General features: G+C 33.9%; 1 protein-coding gene across 1 annotated transcript in view; it reads right to left on the bottom strand.

Moving 5' to 3' along the window:
- The window catches only part of ASCC3 (activating signal cointegrator 1 complex subunit 3), a 341,793-nt gene that overhangs the window by 265,989 nt on the left and 54,351 nt on the right, over positions 1 to 21,453 (bottom strand). Inside the window, exons 6-9 of the mRNA XM_080806019.1 lie at positions 14,566 to 14,686; positions 12,943 to 13,147; positions 12,082 to 12,223; positions 11,367 to 11,492 (exon numbers count right to left, since the gene is read on the bottom strand). Coding sequence (XP_080662145.1) covers positions 11,367 to 11,492; positions 12,082 to 12,223; positions 12,943 to 13,147; positions 14,566 to 14,686 — 594 coding nt within the window. The remainder of the gene's footprint in view (positions 1 to 11,366; positions 11,493 to 12,081; positions 12,224 to 12,942; positions 13,148 to 14,565; positions 14,687 to 21,453) is intronic.

Here is a 21,453-nt window from a genome sequence, read left to right as displayed (position 1 = left end):
ACCATTTTAAAGTTTCTGTAGAAATAGTAGTATGGACATAACATAATCTCTACTATTTTATTCCAGGTCCACACAAAGTTTTCATCACAAAAATTAAAAAATGTTCCTTTCTCTGTATATTCTACACCTAGCTCTATTACAAAAAACATTGTTAAATTCATTGTCACTGTTCAGATAAAGATCAATTTCCCCTGAACATAGCAGTCAAGAAACAACTCAAGCCTCATGCTCTCCAAGAAATTGTCATTAGCAGCACAGCCTGCTCTAATCCCTCTGCCTTCTATACGATTGATTAAATCTGCACTACTGATTTTGTACTTAGTGTATTCTACAGTACATTGTACATGCTCAGCACAGGGGTCTTTTTTTTTTTTTTTTTAATGTCCCCAGCTATGATGCAAGCTCAAGGAAGACAGGGGAAACACACCTATTTCTTTTTTCATTTTTAACAATCTCAAGTTATAGGTACATGAAAAATATAAAATTGTTCTTCCTTCCTTACTTCTTCTGGCTGCTGACATTAAACAAATAATAAAATAAGAAAATGAACAAGAAGTTACCAAAAAAGATTTATTTTGGATACGTGATAAAACTGGAAATCCCAAGGGCAAAGGAAGCTCTTACAAGCAGCCAGAGAGAAAGCTTACCTCAAAAACAAACAAACGAACAAAAGAACTCAATTAAAAATGAAAAGCAGATGATGTTATAAGAACATCTTTAATGTTTTAAGATAGGATGCAATAGAGTAGTATCTTTAGTGCGATAAGAGAAAATAAGCATGAACTCAGAATTCTATTACCAGCAAAAATATCTTTCAAGAACAAGGTAAATTAAAGGCATTTTAGATTAACAGAAATTAAGAGATTTTTGCCAATATCAGATTCTCACTAAAGAAAATTCAGGCAAGGAAAAGTCACAGAACATAAATGGACTGATGGAATTAAAAAACAGTGAGCAAACTATATAGGTAAAAGCAAACAATTACTGACCGTAAACAATATTAACAGTAATAATAATATCTGAGAAAAATTAAAACAATATAGACTAAAATACATGACAACAATATCAAAGAAGCTTGGGAAGGGAGTGATTAGAGATTAAAAGTTTTAACCACCTTATTTTGTAGTATTTGTATTCAATACTTAGAAGAGAAAAAAAAAAAAGGACCAAGTTTGCAGGTATCTAACTCTGGAGGGTATAAAATTCCTAGATGGCTCTGTGCTATTGTGGTTTCTCAATCTTGGCATTATTGATATTTTGGTAATTCTTTGTTCTGAGAGGCTGTCATGTGCACTGTGGAATGTTTAGCAGCAACCTGGCTTCTATTTGCTAGATGACAGAAGCACCCTCCTAGTGTGACAACCAAAAGTGCCTTCAGATATTGCCAAATATTTTTTTAGGAAGGATGAGGCAGGAGGGCTGCCCAGTGAAAAGGTAGGTAAAGAATGGGAAAAGATGGGGTGGAATCTTCTTTTTCTTTTCTCATTTTACTTAAGACCTTACTTCAGAGTACAAATCTCACTTTTCGGATAATTTGTAATTCTGAAAATAGGATTATTTCCTTTCTTTAATAACAACTTCTTTGGGAATGCAATAAACCATTGGCCTCCCTCAGAAAAAAGGGGGAAAACACACCTTCTTTTAACTTGCTAAAACTCCCAATTTTCAGAGTTATGTCCTGTTTTTGGTTCAAAAAGAAAAATAAAATCCATAAATAAACACTGAAGATTCTGTTAAAACATGGGGATTTTGTCAGTTTTGATGGAATAATAATTCTCAAATGCATCAGCTTCAGGTTCTACTTCATTCCCTTTAGAGCAGAGTTTCTCCATTTGGGGGAGATATTTTTGTTGTCAAAAATAAATAATAATCAGGAGAGAGTTGATAGCTCCAGAGACCTCCAAAGAGCTTCCTTTAAGTCTCTGGTGACAGCTGACTAGCACAAGCATATGAGAAAAGCGCCCAAGGTAGGGGGAAGAACCATTTAAACGTATTAGAGGAAGTAAACTCAAACCTCACTCTATAGGGTTTGGAACAGCTCTGTTTTTTTATCAACCATAGTGGAAAACCTCTTATTTTACTGGTAATTATGTAGAGTACTCTACTCAGAAGGGCTGTGTCTCAATAGTGAGGCAAAACTAGCCTTTAAATGCTGCATTGACCCACCTAAGAAATTTTAGAAGCAAGACCTGAAAAGGTCAAATTGACTCAAACTTAACTATATTCCAGGTAAAAACTCAAGGATGTTTATAAGAACACAAAAATATCTGGCACCCAACAAGATAAAATCGCAATGTCTGGTTTTCACAAAAAATGACTGTGCATGCTAAAAAGCAGGAAAAAAATTATAATAAGAATATAAACTGATCTTAGCACCTAAAACAAATCAAGAAATAACACAAATGACGGATCCTTCAAATTAACTAGAGCAAACGTCAGCAACTTATGGCTTATGGGCCAAATCTAGCCAGATATCTTGGGTACTTTTTTTGTTGTTGTTTTTTTGTTTTTTTTTGGTTTGGTTTTCTTTCTTTTCTGAAGTTTTTTTTTTTTTTTTTTTAATTATTTATTTATTTGACAGACATAGATCACAAGTAGGCAGAGAGGCAGGCAGAGAGAGAGAGGAGGAGGAAGCAGGCTCCCCGCTGAGCAGACAGCCCAATGCGGGGCTCCATCCCAGGAATCTGGGATCAGGACCTGAGCCGAAGGCAGAAGCTTTAACCCACTGAGCCACCCAGGTGCCCCTGGTTTTCTTTCTTTCTTTCTTTCTTTTTTTTTTTGTTTGGTTTGGTTTGGTTTGGTTTTTATGGCCTATAAACTACAAATGGTCATTACATTTTGAATGAGTAATTTAATAAACAAGAAAAGAATAATGACTGTTGAACAGAGACCTTATGTGGTCCACTAAGCCTAACATAATTACTATCTGCCCCTTTACAGAAAAAGTTTGCTGACCCCAACCTACAGAAATGACTATGCAAATGGAGGCATAGAAAATATCAAATTTAAAAAAAATTACACTTTAAGAGACAAAACTTCAGTGCTAGATGAAAAATACACTGAATGGTATGAATGGTATCTTAGACACCAAAGAAAAAAGATCAGTGAATTTTAAGACAAGGCAACAGAAACCACCCAAAATGAAGCATGAGGAGAGAAAAATATCAAAAAACAAAATAAAAGTTAATAGAACATCAGTAAGCTGTGTGACAACTTCAGGAACCCTCATATATCTTTGATAAGACTTCCTGAAAGGGAAGAAGGGGTAGAAAACTTTTGAAAAAATAATGGCTGGAAATTTCCCACATTTGATGAAAACCAGAAACCCACAGATCCAAGATACTTAACCAATAGCATGCACAAAATCCCTGAAGAAAACTGCAACAAGGCAGTGGTAGGCAGATTTCTAAGCTGACTCTCACGACTTCCTCTTCAATCCCTGCCACACTCCACAGTGTACTTACTCCCTGCATAAACCTCAGAACTATGAATATGACGGATGTTACTTCTGCGATTCCGTTATGCTACATGCAACAGCTGACCTTTAGAAAGGAAGATTATCTGGGTGACTCTGACCTAATCCCACGAATCTTTTAAAGTCAGTTTTTTCACCATCAGAAGAGGTGAGAGATTTAGAGCACAAAGGAAATTTGACACTGTCTTGTTGGCTATGAAGATGGGGTGGGCCATATGCCAAAGAATGTGGATACTGTTGAGGAGCTAAGAACAATAGACAGCAAAGAATCAGGAACCTCAGCTCCACAACTCTAAGGACATGGATTTGGCCAACAACCTGAACGTGCTTGTTAAGGGAATCCTTCCCCAGAACTTCCAGATAAGAGATCAGCGTGGCCAAAACAACAGTTTTGCTGTTATGAAGCAGTGAACAGAGGATCCCAGTTAAGCCCACCCAAATCAGACTTCCAGAATTTGGAGATAATAAATGGATGTTCTAAGTAACTAAATATTTGGTAATTTCTTGTACAATAACAGAAAGCTAATATAAAGTCACATCATAATCAAATTGCCTAAAACCAATGACAAGGAGAAATCTTAAAAATCAACCAGAAAAGCATATTACCCAGAAAGGAAGATTAAGAATAAAAGCATAATAAAAGCATGCTCATTATTATTAGAAACAATGAAAGCAATAAAATACAGCTACATCTATAGGGACTGGCAAAACAAACAAACAAACAAAACCGTCAGCCTGGAATTCCATATCAAATGAAATATCTGTCAAGAACAAAGACAAAATGAAGGCTTTTTCCAGACATACCAAGCTGGAAGAATTCATCAACAAACCTGCACTGTAAGAAACAAATACCAAATGGAAATCTGGATCTACACAAGGCATAAAAGGGTAACCTGATAGGTACACAAGTATAAAAATTTTGTTCATTATTATTAGATGTCTTAAGTTTTTTTTCAAAGATTTACTTATTTGAGATAGAGAGAAAGAGTGCACATGAGCAGGAGGGGCAGAGGGAGAGGGGCAGAGACTGTCAAGCTGCCTCTGTGCTGAGCACAGAGCCCAACATCGGGCTTCATCTCACACCCTCAGATCACGACCTGGGCTGAAACCATTTCATGCTTAACCGATTGCACCATCCAGGCACCCCTAGATATCATAATGTTTTAAAAAGACTGTTAAAGCAAAAAGAATAACAATGAATTGTAGGGATTATAAGGATGTAGAAGTAGTCTACACCTACATGTCTGTTCATTTGTTTGATGGTATTGGCAGCAAATATAGCAAACAAGTCTATCAGAATCAAGATTCTCATAGCTCCAATCTCCAGGTGAAGCAAGGCATTTATCAAGGGAAACAGAATTTGGTAAAATGGTTAGAAATTTAATTTGTGCTACACCTTTTCATTCTCCATGAAATTTGTGTAATCTTTACTAAGATCCCCATCAGTGTAAACAATATTGTAAACTCACTTTGCAACTTTCAACTTTATATTTTGTTAGTATTTCCTGTTACCACCTCTTAAAAAGGCATTGAGTTTTTCAAGGCTATGGTTCTGATGAAACTGATGATATGCCTGACAGTGTAATAAACAGCCTTGTGGGACACTTCAGAAAAGGCTTTTTATTTGGGGGCGTGTCCGGGTTTTAGCAATATTTCACCCATTTCAAATTGGTCTCATGAAAAAGAACCACATTGTGAAGTGTTTTTCTGGATGCTTCTTTATTTTTCTTGTCTTTATAATTTTGATCAAATCCAACTGTCTCAATAAGCTCTTTGGCTTTAGGATCCCCACATCAGGTTTAGAAAACAAAGTAAAACAGGAAAAGTAGTACTTTTTATATTTATCCTATCTCACTTTTTTCTAAATGTCTCTCTTGAATAACCACAGATATCAGTAATTATAATGACTTTTTTTTTAGTTTCTATCAAATAATTAGAAAGTACTCTAGATGTCTTAATAGAGTGACTATAAGTTTAGTTCTTCCTGATCTTGTAGGATAGTATCTGATACTACTCCCACATGTGTTTGGAATGAAAGAATAGCCAAACAGCATGAATGAACACAGGAGTAATTTATTTAACTAATTTCCAAAGTAACAATAAGTCTTTTTGTTTTATCTACACTCTTGACATCACAGTGTTTTCATCATTACATTTTTCATTTTAAGCTAACATTTTAGCTAAAATGTATTAAGTCCTTAATAGTATTCAAAGTTTTTTTAATATATATTAATAAGTTTAATCCTCACAATTAAACTATGAGGAAGGTACTATTATTCCAACTTTACAAATGAAACACTGGATCCCATAGAGGACAGTAACCTGCCCCAAGTCTCACAGCTAGAAAGTGGAGGATCTAAGTCAAAGTAGGCCAGCCTGGAATCTGAGGCTCTGTTCTTAACCGAAGTGGTTTTCTGCCTCCTAGACTGAACAGGTATAAACCTTTCCTTTTTTCTATTCCTCACCTTGGTAAATGACACTATCGTTCACTCAAGATGACCTAGACATCATTCTAGATTCAAACAAAAACTGAGATGCCATTCTAGAGTCTTCTCTCTGCTTCATCCCCTCCCATTAAATCAGTTATCAGAACTTATATACACTTGTACCTAAATTATTCTTTCTTATCCCATTTTTCACATAGGCTGCCACTTTCTTAATTTAGGTGCTTAGCATTTCTGTCCTAAACTACTCCAGGAGCTCTATTGTCAACCCTCAACTCTGCATTGCAACCAGGACAAAATTATCTGAGGTGACATTCAGTCAGAAGAGGATTTTATCTATGGTTCCATAGGATTGTTAGGAATGGCATGCAACTATGCACTCAGTGAAAAGAGAAAAGATACCATCTTCTGGAGTACTTTTTGTGATCCATAAAGATCCTATGTTGTATAAAATAGATCTAAGCCAACAAAAGCATCCATCCACTAAACAAACATTCTGTTAACACCTATATTTTTTCCCGAGGTTTAAATTACTATTCATGTTAATGACATCTGGTAGGATCATTATCTAAAGTGACAGGACATCAAATGGTTTAATTATGTACTTATAATGACACATTGCATTTGAATGCATTATTCTCCAATATTATTATTGCTTATGGAAGTGCAAATTAATAACACAATGGGAAAGCTCTACATTCAGTTAGAAAGGTTAAAATAAAAATATAAATAAAATATAAAAATATAAATTAAAATGGCTAAATAAAAAGAAAAAAATAGTGATAATCAAATGTTGGCAAGTATATGGAGAAATTGAGTCATACTGGATTGCTGGTGGGAATATAAAATGTTACTCTAGAAAACAGTGTGGCAGTTTTTTAAAAAACTAAACATGCAGCTACAATATGACCCAATAATTGCATGCTCAGGCATTTACTCCAAAGAAATGAAAACTTACATTCACACAAAACCCTGTAGACCAACGTCTAGTGCAGCTTTATCCATATTACGGATGGAATTAAGTTCCCCCAAAGTTCATAAATTAAAGACCTAACTCCCAATGTGACAGTATTTGGAAACAGAGATTTTAGAAAAGTAACAAGGTTGAATAAGGTCATCTGAGTGAGGTCGTAATCCAATAGAGCTCCTGCTCTTATAAGAAGAGGAAGAGATACCACACAGAGCCCATATGAGGCCATGGGAGGGCAAGGGGCACAGTAAGAAAGTGCCGGTGTGTAAACCAGTTAGAGAGTCCTCACCAGAAAGTAAATCTGTCAGCACCTTGATCTGGGATTTCTAGCCACCAGAACTGTGAAAAAATAAATGTCTGTTGTTTAACCACCAAGTCTGTGGTTATGGCAGCCTAAGAAGAATTATACAATTTGTAAGAGCAAAAAACTATAAGCAACATTGATACCTTCAACAGATGAAAAGTTAAACTGTGATGATCCATATCACGATTCCCACTGATGTCCATATCCTACTCAATGGAACTCATAAAAATATTAGGTTACATGGCAAACAGACATTAAGGTTGTAGATGGCATTAACCCATTTAAGGAAAACTCTTACTCCCATAATCTAAGTTAATATGAACAAAGTTATTTATTTAGAAATAAATATGAAAGAAAAATAAGAAGCCTGATCCATTCATTATGAGTGTTAATAATGTTTTCATATGAAAAATATTAATATTTAACACACTAAACAAAATAATTCTTAATGATGATAATGCTTAAAATGACTGCTAAAGTTTAAAAAGAATTATGTATAAAATTATTTACTCTCATAGATTTTTAGCCCTTGCTGTATTTCAGAATCACTTAGAGTGCTCCAAAAATCGTCTTTAAAATATAAGTATCTGGGCCCATCCCAAGACATTATAATTTAATAGGGGAGAAAGCACTTGGATTTTGAAAAAGATCTACAGGTAATTCTGATGCACAGGATGAAACTGACTAATATAAAATTACAACTTTAGTCTAATATATATTTTATATATTTAGTCTAATATATAAACTTATTATAGAAAACAAAACTAAAATAATAAGAAATTGGTTAAAAGTAATAGAAGTATAAAATGGAATACAGTATGGTGGTTAGAAATGGTTAGAAATGATGCTACAGATATGTTTGTTGACAGATATGTTTGTTGACATGGAAAGATGTATGTAGATATTTATATAAATACAAAAAAATAATATGTGTGATATATATCCATTATTGATATTTCTAAATGATTACCTACGATATATTATATATATATATATATGTGTGTGTATATATATATATATATATATATAAAGGAACTTCATTTTGATGACAGAAAGGTTAACCTAATTTTTTTAAAGATTTATTTATTGATTATTTGAGAGAGAGACACACAGAGAGGGAGAGAGAAACAATGAGCAGAGGGGAGGGGCAGACGGAGAGGGAGACGCAGACTTGACCCTGGGATCATGAAGAAAAGGCTAACGTTAAGTAATATGTACCCTACAAGAATTTTTTTTTTTTCAATTTAGTACATGCTTATGTATTTCTTCGACTTTTCTGTGAGTTTAATATCCAGATGATTAGATCCTGTAGTACAACAGAAAATAAACAACCTAGGTGGCCGACAAGTGCCAAAATAAAGTGCTGGATTATATATTTTGAGTCTCCATAATCAACTGATTTGACTGAAACTGTCTGACAACCATTAAATGATGTACATTTGATTGAAACTGTGTTAAGTCTAAGGCTGATGAGATACTGACCAGAGGTTCTTACTCATTATCAACACTGTCTTTATGAAATACTCTGCATTATCACTCTGTCTACATAAATATGCTACAGCTATCTTACATCTTTGCCATATTTCTTCAAATAAAGATCATATTTTAGGTATATATGGATGCATTTGGTATAGGTGAGTATTTAGAAATTGATAAAAAGAAAATCTATGAGGGGGGTAACTGTCCTCTTATAAAAAGGGATAAGATGATGTGCCTTCCTTACATCCTCCATATTTGCTCTGATTATAGACTTAAGAAGTCCGTTTCAATATAGCAATTCTTTTCCTAATTCTTCCCAACCTCCACACACTCCAAAATCATGAATTCTGACTTCCTTAAATGTATATCACCAAGAACTTCAATTTGACCTCAATTACATTTCAAGAAATTGACTAAGTAAATTATATGCAAAAGTAAATTCTGACAAATATATACCCTAATTAAGATGTTTCCAGGGGTGCCTGGGTGGCTCAGTGGGTTAAAGCCTCTGCCTTTGGCTCGGGTCATGATCCCAGGGTCCTGGGATCAAGCCCCGCGTCAGCTCTCTGCTCCGCGGAGGGCCTGGTTCCTTCTCTCTCTCTGCCTGCCTCTCTGCCTACTTGTGATCTCTGTCTGTGAAATAAATAAATAAAATCTTTAAAAAAAAAAAAAAAAAGATGTTTCCAAATACATTTTAAACAATCATCTGAACAGTTTTTATTTCAATTTACAAAGAATCCAATAAATCAGATCCCAAGAAAAACCTGATTTCAAAGTTAATCATTAGTCGGCATTACAATTTAGTTAGTTGTAAATGCCCTATTACTAGAGTCATCCAAATAACTTTAAATACTCAAATCAGACTAGCACTCTCCTCAATATACTGATGTTCTCTAAAACCACTAGAGTTCAAAATTCAATATAATTTATGTTTCTGTATACTCTTTCAAGGGACCGTACAAGTTTACCGCAGTACTGTTGAGTATACAGAGTCTTCAGTATATTCTAGATTGGCACTACTTGGTAAGATTATTGAAGGGAAAGATTATTTTTCTACACAGCTTTATAAATTAAACTTCCTCAAATCCTCACAATTTAAACATTAGTCAAAATTATAAATAGGGGCGCCTGGGTGGCTCAGTGGGTTAAAGCCTCAGCTCAGGTCATGATCCTGGGGTCCTGGGATCGAGCCTCGCATTGGGCTCTCTGCTCGGCGGGGAGCCTGCTTTCCCCCTCTCTCTCTGCCTGCCTCTCTGCCTACTTGTGATCTCTGTCTGTCAAATAAATAAATAAAATCTTAAAAAAAAAAAAAAGAAAAAATTATAAATAATCCCTTCCTAAAACGAATTTATTAAAACTGCAAAAATTCAGGAAAATAATAAATCACAAGCTGAACAGTCAATTTAAATAAATATAAAAGTAACTAAGGAATATTTTATTTTGAGATAAAGCAAACATGGCAAAATTTTAACAAATGGTACACGGAGGAGACAAAGGATATATGGATAATACTATTCATGCAACTTTTCCATAGGTTTGAAATTATTCAAAATTTAAAAGTTGAGAAAAATAAAACAATTTAGAGTTTGATCCCCTCTTCAAATCGTATTCTGTTGTTTTATATGTTGACCATCTGATACATCAACAACTGAATCCTTTTAAACGGTTTAAGCCAGCCTACATAGGTTAAACCAAATATTAGTTGAAAGAACCAAAACAAACACAAAATTATAGAAATATATACACAAAGATATGTTTAATGTGTGAAGGAATAAGTTTGTTTTTTTTTTTTTTAAAGGAATAAGTTTTTAAAACTTAAACTCCCCTGGGGCCCCTGGGTGGCTTAGTCCGTTGAGTGTCCAACTCTTGGTTTTGGCTCAGGTCACGATCTCAGGGTTGTGGGATCAAGCCCCTAGTCCAGCCCCATGCTTAGTATGGAGTCGGCTTGTCCATCTCCCTCTGCTCCTCCCCTGCTCCCACTCCTCTCTCTCTCACTCAAATAAATAAATAAATTCTTTAAAAAAAAAACAACAACACAAAACACAAAATTTAAACTCCCCTCCTGTACCTCTTTAGTAAACAACCGCATATATCCTCTCTAGTATGTCAGTCAACTACTGACTTTTAAAAATAATTTTTCTAGGGGCACCAGAGTGGCTCAGTCTGTTAAGCATCAGCCTTCGACTCAGGTCATGCACGTGCCAGGGTCCTGGGATAGAGTCCCACATGGGGCTCCCTGCTCAGTGGGGAGCCTGCTTCTCCCTCTTCCTCTGCCTACCTCTCTGCCTGCTTACACTTTTCTCACTCTTACTTTCTCACTCTTTCAATTAAATAAATAAAATCTTTAAAAAAATATGTGTGTATGTGTGTGTGTGTGTGTGTGTGTATAATTTTTTTATTACAAATCTATTCATAAAACATACCAAGCATCAAAAATATCAACTTTTTAAAATGATCATCTTGGGGCACCTGGATGGCTCAATCGGTTAAGTGTACAACTTTTGATTTTGGCTAAGGTCATGATCTCAGGGTCCTGAAATTGAGCCCCATCTCAGGCTCCACACTCAGCAGGGTGTCTGCTTTTAGTTCTTTCCCTCTACCCACCCCCACTCATGTGCATGCTCTCTTTTGCTTTCTCTCCCTAAAAATAAATAAATCTTTAAAATAAATAAATATATAAAAGGATCATCTCACCTCATCTAAGTCTTGGATATAAACTGGTTTTTCCTCAAAGCCAACTGGCATTGGTTCACTATAGGGAATCTTTACTTCTTCATACATCTTGTTATTCTCTCTTTGGATTCCTTCTGGTAAAATCATCTATAAATGTAAAAAATAAAAATCAATTAAAGAATAGTTCTGGTAAAGATTCTTTAATTAGAGAGAGACAGAGAGAGAGAGAGAAAGAGAGAACACTACTGGCTTTAGACGTAGCACTGGTAAATAAATACAGCTAATTTAAAGAAAAACAAGTCTAAACAAAACAAAAACAAAAAAACCCCACATATACACAAATTATTCATATATCAGATCTCTCATATAAAACACCTATAATGCTGATGAATTTTAAGTATTTATTTATTAGATGGTCTCTTGAAGACAGATGTACTTGTGTGGCTAGGAAAAATGTGCAATGTATAGTGTAAAGACCAAAAAGTAATGCAATCACTAAAACTCAAAAATACAAGTTCCATAAATAACTGAAGGGAAAAGAACAAATATGTTTTGAATACCTACTATGTGTCAAGAACTTTACATACACTGTATTATCTCATTTTCCCCACTATTTTAAAAGTTAGCATAGTATATCAACAAGTACAAGAGTCACAAAAGAAATAGGGAAAAATCTATGTGTTATTTCCTCAGAATAGACATATTATCTCAAAGTGGTCATATACCAATAACATACCTTTGCACCAGCAATGAATGCTGATGTTCTCATGGCTTCAGCCTGGGAATCATAAACATGGGGATAACGTATTTTTTCAACATCCGTGTCTCTTTGTCTGCTCAAAATTGGAACATTTCTAGCATTCAGAAGTGCCTGCTCTCTGTAAATACAAAAATAACAGGGTAAATCTGAAATTTTTATCTTGCATATATTAAAATAGTTACAATGATAACTATTTCAGGTAGCCTTCCATTATAAAGTAGAAGAAACTAAATTACACAAAGAAAGATATAAGCAATCCTGAAATTTTCCACGTAACTACATAGGAGTTAACAGATTTTTTAGGTACTATTTTTAGATAATATCATCTGATAAGTTTAATTTAATGTTCCTTATTTATAATTCTGTTTACCATAATCCACGGATGTATAACAAGGTATAAATTTCTTAAAAATAGGATTCAATATTTAAAAGAACAAGTACCATAATGCCTTCATTTCTTTTTCCTCCTTCCTAATTCTAAATAACATGAGGAAAAGTATTTTTATTAAGCTAGGAAAAAAAAAAAACAACCCCAAAAGTCTCAAGATAAATCTGTGTAGGCTTCACAAATTTTACTAGTGATGTGTGCACAGCACCTAAAAATAGCTTACCTCTGTAATCCAAACCTCTCACCTACATAGATGCAACCAAGAATATTCTAATTAAGATCACTGCTTTCTTATCCCAGAAAATTAGGTTTTCATGTATCAAAATTCTGTTCTTATAAGAAAACAACACTAGAAGTAAGAATCATCTAAACTGTTTAAACTAAAAAATGATGATACATAATGGTAGCAATTACAACAGAAGTATTTTTCAGCTCCTGGTTTTTATTACCTTTGTATCCGCAATTCCTTAGGATCAAAGCACAAAAGTCCTTCCGCAGCTTCTCCATCTTCTCCAGCCTTTCTTTCTCGTCTGGCAATTCTTTTTTCTTCACGGCGATACTGTTTCATTAATTGTTTTTCTTGTTCAGACTGAATAGTAACTTGACAACCATAATTAGGTTTAGCATTTTCTCCTAAAATTTTTTTGCAATTGTCTACAAAGCAAATTTAAGAAATACCATATTTTATAAATTGAACCTTTATGAAAACCATTTTTCCCTTTGCCAAAATATAAGATTGCACAATGCTTTAATTCCTTTTTTTAAAAACTGCCACATTCAATTGTATGGTTTAAGGAGAGGTTTTTAAAAATATAAAATCTAAGCAATATTAACACAGTGGCTTAAGAAAAGTCACCAGATATTTTCTTTATACAGATTACATAGTGTTATAAATTCTTAGATACAACATCAGGAACTTAAAAATTAAGTTTTATAATTCTGAAATATATTTGTTTACACAATTTCAATAAATAATTATAAATACTAATTAGCACTTACTGTTAACATAATAATAAAACATATTAACATTAGCTCAGGATATATTTATAAGATGACCAAGGCAAATAAAGAGCATGATCCACCTTTTCATGGAAATAGAGTTTTTAAAAAATGGAAAGATGGCCAGAACCACTAAGAATCAGGTCAATGAAAGCTCAATATTCACAAGTTTCAATTTAAACATGTGGTTTGGTCAACTCAATATTAAGGAAATTTTTTCTTCCAACAGATTACCTTCTATGTTTAATTAAATCTTTCCAAGTGGCATATCTTGGCTCACTGCAGCACTAAAGGAACTGCTCGAAGTGTTGCTTGAAGCAGTCCAAACCAATACACATTTATTGTATTGAAGACCTACTAGTTCCAGGCACTGTTGCTAACTAAGCTAGGAAGACAATGAAGACTGAGATTTGGTCCATACCCTGACGGAGCACAGTGCAAGTTATCTTATCAAACTCCAAGATGCAACACAGAACAAGGAAAGAATTAGGTGAAGCATCAAGATGGGAAAATCAGTTTTCTAATTCATCTAAGCCTCAGTCAGGCTACCGTTCAGCAAAAACTTTAACAGTAGGTATTTCTTTATGTATATGTGTGTGAGTGCATACATAAAGAGAATAATATTGAAAGAAAGAGTAAGAGAGAGAAAGAAAGCAAAATGTTAATGACTAGCAAATCCAGATGAAGGGTATACAAGTATTCACTGAATTAATTTTACACATTTACTACAGGTTTGAAAGTTTTCAAGGTAAAAAAGTTGGGAAGAAATTAAAACACTACTTAGCTCATAGTAAATACTGTACGTATTTGCTTTAAAAAAAAATTGTCTACTCAAATCTTCAGCAAGAAAAAATGCCATACCTAAACATAAAGAGAATCTCTACTGTAATATGACCTGTTTAAGCCATTAATATTTGCTGCATAATCTGCCAGATTTAAAATCTACCTTAAAAAGCAGTATCACTAAATTACATAATAGACCAAATAATATTAAAAGCATAATTATTTTTAAAAGATTTGCTAACCAATGAATGTTTCCATTAAATTAGAATTACCACTGAATACTTTCTTACCTTGAAGAGCCTGCAACTTATGATCATTTGAAGAATTAAGAAATCTATCCACAATTGTAATTCTGTTCTGAAGGAGTTTCTCAATAAGTTCAAGTCCATCAGGTCCCAGCAGTTCAAACAGCTTAAAAGAAAAAGAATCAAAACAACTGTTACCTCAAACTCACCATTTTCAAGTTATTAAGCCTTGTGCCAAACTAACAGAGAAAGAAGTACCCAAAAAGTATTTTTTAAAAAACAGTAACTTACGAAAGAAAAATAACTCTTCATATTGTTACGTATTTTTCAGCTTTACAAAATCAACTTGCAATTACTAAAGCGCATGATTCAACTTTCCAAAATAATTATGTTTTATATATAAAACTAAATCACAGAATAAGAAATTCTTACACTTGGCTTTTCTTGGTATAACCTAAGGAAATTCCAAAATTAATTTGCTTTTTACTATACTGTTCTGGTTTTCACAAATAAAGTCCTGAGTACCATTTTTCTTACAACTTACTACACATAACAGCTATCATTATAGAGTTAAAGAACCATTAAAATGTTTTAATGATTCACGACTTGCAAATTTCTAATGCTTAATAATTTTATTATTTTTATTAAATTTATATTTTAATGCTTAATTAATAATTTTTAATGCTCAATAAATCTGAAATCTAAAACACAGTTCCACAAGTGCTTTAACTTTTAATAAAAGTTTCCATGTGTATCTTATGCAGAGTAATTGCCAAAGATTAAGCTGATTTCAGAATCAGAGAACTAGTGATTTAGAAAGACTTTCAATCACATGATTATACGAAATAACTCTTCCAGAAAGCTTTTAGATTTCTTCAGATGTGATTAGAGGATGTTATATCTAATTTTACATGTGAAGATTTTATATTAGTCAAATTCTAACTGTTCTCAGAGACTCCACACAAATCATAAAGTAGGAATTTAAGATAAGTATATATGAAATGTTAAATATTTAATAAATATTTTATTTCTGCTGTTCATTTTGCAGACATCATCTGCATACAAGGCCACAGTTCCCAGTCCTGGAACACTTTGACTTCTGGGCTAAACATCACAGAAACCAATCACTCTCACCCTGGCTCATAAGGCACTAATTCCACATCAGGAGAGGCAAGCCAAGAACTTAGGTTACTGCCTACCCCCCTACCATCAAGTACTTAGCTCCTAAAGCCCGGGTGTCACTCAAGAGATAAGCTTTCCATTGTCCCCACTCCTAGCTTCAGGGTTTGCATCAAAGATTTTAGGCGATTAAAAGAAAAAAAAAAATAGGTCCCAATTCTTCCAAAGGTGTGTCCTCATTTGCAACGTGGCAGAAAGTTGAAGCCTTAGGGCCATCTCAAAAACAGCACAGATTGTGATTAAGTATAAACTAGAGATTCACAAATTCAACACTGGGTTACAAAAGAGAATTAAAGAGGGACAAGTGGGAAGAGTCCTTTTGGGTGAGAATAAATACCAACAACAGCTCAGCATCTCTGGAATTACTCCTTAAAGGGGCCCCAAATTTACTGGATTAGTTTATGGAGCAATTTATGCCCCAGGACATTTCTACAAACAACAGAGCAATTATCTGGTAACTGGTAAATTTAACAGTTGGGTGTCCTCAGGGTAAGAAAAGCAGAGGCTCTTGCCAAAACTACTTTGATTCCAGGGTGACTTTTGGATATACCCAAAAGTGTGCCTCCTTGAGGAATATATTAGAATCTAAATACTGTGGGGTAAGGGTGAGAGGAATTGTCTGCACTAAAATAATCCAGCTAATCACTAAACAAATAAACAAATAACAATAATAAACCCAGGCACTGGTAGATTAAATAAAATAAATTCCTAGAAAGACACAAACTACCAAATAGCAGACAATCTGAACAGACCTATAACAAGTGAAATATTAAACCAGTAATCAAAACTACCCACAAAGAAAAGTGAAGGTCCAAAGGACTACAGTGGTAAGTTCATTCAAAACATTTAATGACAATTCTTCACAAACTCATCCAGAAACAAAAGAGAGAACATTTCCCAGGTCTACTTTGACCCTGAAACCAGACAAATACATCAAAACTACAGACCAATCTCTTAGGAAGAGAGACATAAAAATCCTCAACAAAGTATTAGTAAACCATGTCCAGCAATATACAAAAGGAATTACACACCATGACAAAGTGAGATTTATGTCAGGAATATAAGGTTGGTTCAACATAAGAAAATCAATTGATGTATTACACCAACAAAATAAAAAACAAAAACCACGTGATCAGCGCAACAGATGCAGAAAAAGCATTTGACAAAACCCAAAAGCCTTTCATGATAGAAGCACTCAAAAAACTAGGATTAGACAGGTACTTCTACCACCTGGTAAAGGCATTTATGAAAAATCTTTAGTTAACATCATACTTAATGTGAAATAGTAAGAACAGAAATGGAACAAGAAAGGCTGTATTTGTAACTTCTACTGAATATTGCATTGGAGAGCAATTAGGCAAGAAAAAGAAATAAAAGGCACTCAGATCAAAAAGGAAAAGAAAAACTATTTCCAATAGGAGATCGTCTATATGGAAAATACTAAAGACTCCACTCAAATACTATTCAAACTAGTAAGTTTTCTAAAAGCATGACAAAACCATTCAGTGAGAAAAGATGAGTCTTTTCAATAAATGACAACTAGCTAGTCATATGCAATAATGTGGTTAGACCCTTATACCATATATAAAAATTAACTCAAAATGGATCAGTGATCTAAATGTAAGAGTTAAATATTATAAAATTCTTAGAAGAAAACAGAAAAGATCTTCATAGCCTCAGATTTAGCAAAGGATTCTTAAATATGACACCAAAAGCATGAGCAACAGAAGAAAACATAGATAATTTGGATTTCAGCAAAATAAAAAACTGCCTCAAGGGACAATATCAAGAACATAGGGGGGAAATGCAGAATGGAAGAAAATATTTGAAAATAACGTATCTGGGAAGAGACTGGTACAATCACTGTCTACACCCAGAATATAGAAAGAACTCTTACCACCAATTAGAATATATCAATTAAAAACTGAGCAGAAGATCTGAATTTACCCTAGGAAAAAATATAAATGGCCAATAAGTGGGTAAAAAGATACTCAACATCATTATTTATCAGGGAAACACAAATCAAAACCATAAGAACAACTGGAAAGGCCATTAAAAAAAAAACTGGAAAATAACAATCTTGGCAAGAATATGGAGAAACCTGGAACTCTTATACATTATTTGTGGAAATACAAAATTGTGCAGCCACTGTGGAAAACAGTTTTCTGGTTCTTCAGTGAGTTAAAAACAGAATTATAATGTGACCCAGCAATTCCATTCCTAGGAATATACCCCAAAGAATTTACAGCCATGTGTCCAAAGACTTGTATATAAATATGGATATTCACATAGCCAAGAGGTAGAAACCACCCAAATGTCTATCAACTAAAGGATGGATAAACAAGGTATGGTATGTACATACAACAGATATTACTAAGCCATAAAAAGGAATGTAGTAGTGTATAATATGGTAAACCTTAAACACATTTTGATGAGTGAAAGAAGTCACAAAAGACCACATATTGGAAGATTCCATTTATAAGAAGTGTCCAGGAATAGAGAAATTCTAAAGACAGTAGATCTGTGGTTGTTTAGGCCTGGGAAGGGAGTCAAGGAGGGAATAGAAGGATAGAAGTTAAACATTTAGGATCTCTTTTTGAGGTAAAGAAAATGCTCTAAAACGACTGTGGTGATGGCTACACATATCTATGGATAATACCAAAAACCAGTGATTTATACACTTTAAAGGGATGAACTGTGAATTATGTATCAATGAAGCTTTATTTTTAATTATAAACCAAAATGGCTTAAACTAAAATACCAAAAGTAACAAAAAAATTACGTATGGTTGAAAGATACAGATTGGATACAAGTTTCTCGGTAAAAATTTAAAGTGAATGTTTTGAATTGCTATTAGTTCAATGTAAGTCCTGTGCTTAAGGTTAAGCATGATATTTTAAAACCAGCAAATTAAAAAAAAAATGATATCCCCATAATACAAACAAATTGCAGCAAGAAATGTTCTCTACATACAGCATGAAAAGTCTTTCACATTCTATCAACTCTCAAAGAATGTGTTAATTCTTAAATTGAGACCATTTCTTCTATAAGAAAATAATTTATCATGGCAGAGTTACCCTTATACATATTCTTGACTTCCTCAAGTTTACTTAATCTGAAATACAGTGTTCACACATGGTAAATTAGAGATTGACAAAGTTTTAGTCCAATGTAACTTTAAGGAAAACACCAGCATATCTGGAAGACAACTTTTAATGTAATACCTCAGGAGAGAGATCGAAGCTCCAAGAGCCCTTTCTTTCTCTTTCCTCCTTTCTTTTTTTAGCCCATTATTTCTTAAAAATAATGCACCTAAGACTTAGCAAAAGAGACAAGAAGGCTGTTTTGCTCTGAATAGTAGGATTTCCATGACTTCCAAGATAAAGAATCCCCAGAAGAATTCTGAGATCAGCTGTCATCAGTTTTAAAGTAATCCCCAAATTACGCTTTCCCTAACATTTGCCATTTTCATCCACATTGAGAGCAGGTGCAGTTCTCACTCAAGATTTGCACTACAAACTAATTTGGCAATGAGTGTGACTATTTGTAAAGATACAGCTGTCTGGATCACTGCTCTATGCACTGACACAAGTTCCAGAAGCTATCAAAAGTTGAAAAACAAAGAGGGAAAAGTTAGCTGTGGGTAGAGAAACAGACATCAACTACAAAGTTAAGAAAGAAAGAAAAACAGCGGGGGGAGGAAGAGAGAGAAAAAGATAAATTTCACTATCCTGGCTATAAATTAAAGGTATGAGATTTAAAGGAGACACATGAGGAATAGGTAACATCCTTTCCCTGATAGAGGTTGTTAAAGCCATTATTATGATCAATATATTATTATTAAGGTACTGTCAAAAGACAAAGGTTCTTAGAATTCTTAGTTATTATAAATCCTTTATCATTAAATTATCAAATTGAAATAGTTCATTAAATTGAAATAACGAGTGTAAAGAGTCAAAATAATGAACCAACAGTCTACATTCCTAAGATGTAAAAAAAAAAAAAATTCAAAACACGTACAGACTAACTTTAAAACAGCTTTCTGTCCTTGTTTCTTATAACACTTCTAATAGACAAATGTAGTTTGTGAATCTCTCAGGAAAGGTAATCCCCACTTTATCCCATATTCTGAATTTTATCATTTTTATTCCAATTGGAACAATGCTATAATGGATGCTATATTCCCAATACAATATCAAGTGAATCACAAATATCACATCATCACAAAAGCAAAATACAGTAAACCTCTGAATAATATACCATGGAAAATTATGCTATAAATCCTATGAAAATGGTGAGAGAGAGAGAGAGAGAGAGAAAATGAACTTAAATTAGAACTATAAATCTGTTCTCAAACTGGTGTATGCAGAGATATGCTGAGTGTTTATGAAACCACAGAATAAATATGGCAGATATATTGGATTACCAGTTTACTCAAACATTTAGAGAAAAAAAAAATATTTCCAAGTAAAACACAACTTTGGTCATGTTAATGTCCTATTCAAACTCTGTTTCTCAGGTTAGTCAAAAAATGAACAATTAAAGTATTTAATCACTAACTCGGGCTTTAAAGCAAGTAAAGTTTCAACATTTATAAAAGGTTTGTCAGTTCTATTCTTTTTTTTTTTTTAAGATTTTATTTATTTATTTGAGACAGAGCATGATCAGGAGAGAGGGGGAGAGAGAGAGAGAGGAGGAGGGAGAGGGACAAGCAGCTCCCTGTTGAACGGGGAGCTGGAAACGGGACATGGGGCTCCATCCCAGGACCCTGCAATCATGAACTGAGCTGAAGGCAGATGCTTACCCCACTGAGCCACCCAGGCACCCTTGTTCCATTCTGTTTCCAACTAGTCAATATTAAAGAATTCATCAAAAGTCAAAACTAAGTCTATCAGAAGTTCCAAAAGATCTCTTTCAGAAGAGAGACCAACCCATCTATGTATCAGATAGTCACCGGGCATTCTGAAAAATAATGTAGTGAAGCACTGTGGGCACAATATCTTCATGTGAGCAAGGTATCCTTTTGGATGACAATATGGTTAGGTACATTATGGGATTAATCTCAATACTGAGTTAAGCTACTAAAGTTGTTCTTCAAAGAGTGCCCAAGGCTCTGTCCTTTTCAAAATTTTATCAATGATATATAAACTAGAAGACATATTAAATCAAATTTGTTAAAGTATTAATTAGTTGCATGGTAAAATCAAGATTTTAAATTTTCTAAATAGTCTGATATATCTGGCCAGTCCTAAGGAGAAGTAATAGAGACAAATACAAAACCCCACAAGTAGGTTAATTAAAAAAAACAAAACAAACAAAAAAACCCTTATGCAAATTTCCACAAAACGGGGAAACCCGGACCCACAAATTAATTCCTCAGAAAATTCCTGAAAGGATGGGGGTTGGTTACTTACAAGGTCAATATGAATAAAAAATGCAACGAGGGCTAGAAAAATTTTAGTGTATTAATAGTAATATCTCAAAAATCCCACTTAGGGGGGCTCCCACCTGGGCTCATTTGGTAGAGCATACAGCCCTTGATCTCTGATCTCAACTACTAAACAGATGTCAAGTCTTTCTGCTTGTCTATTTTAAGTTCCTAAACATTTACTGCCTGTACCACTCAAATGATTTCTTAAAAGGTTTCTGCACATCTATCCAAAACACTCTAATCCATTCTCCATATAGCAACAACAATAAATTATATGAAATGTAGGTCTGGTAAATACAAGCCATCTCCCCTCCACTGCTTGC

Source organism: Martes martes (assembly GCF_963455335.1).
Source record: "Martes martes genome assembly, chromosome: 6".
In the NCBI taxonomy this organism is placed as follows: Eukaryota; Metazoa; Chordata; class Mammalia; order Carnivora; family Mustelidae; genus Martes; species Martes martes.
Note: the sequence above shows the minus strand (reverse complement) of the source record. Positions and strands in the feature narration are given on the sequence as shown.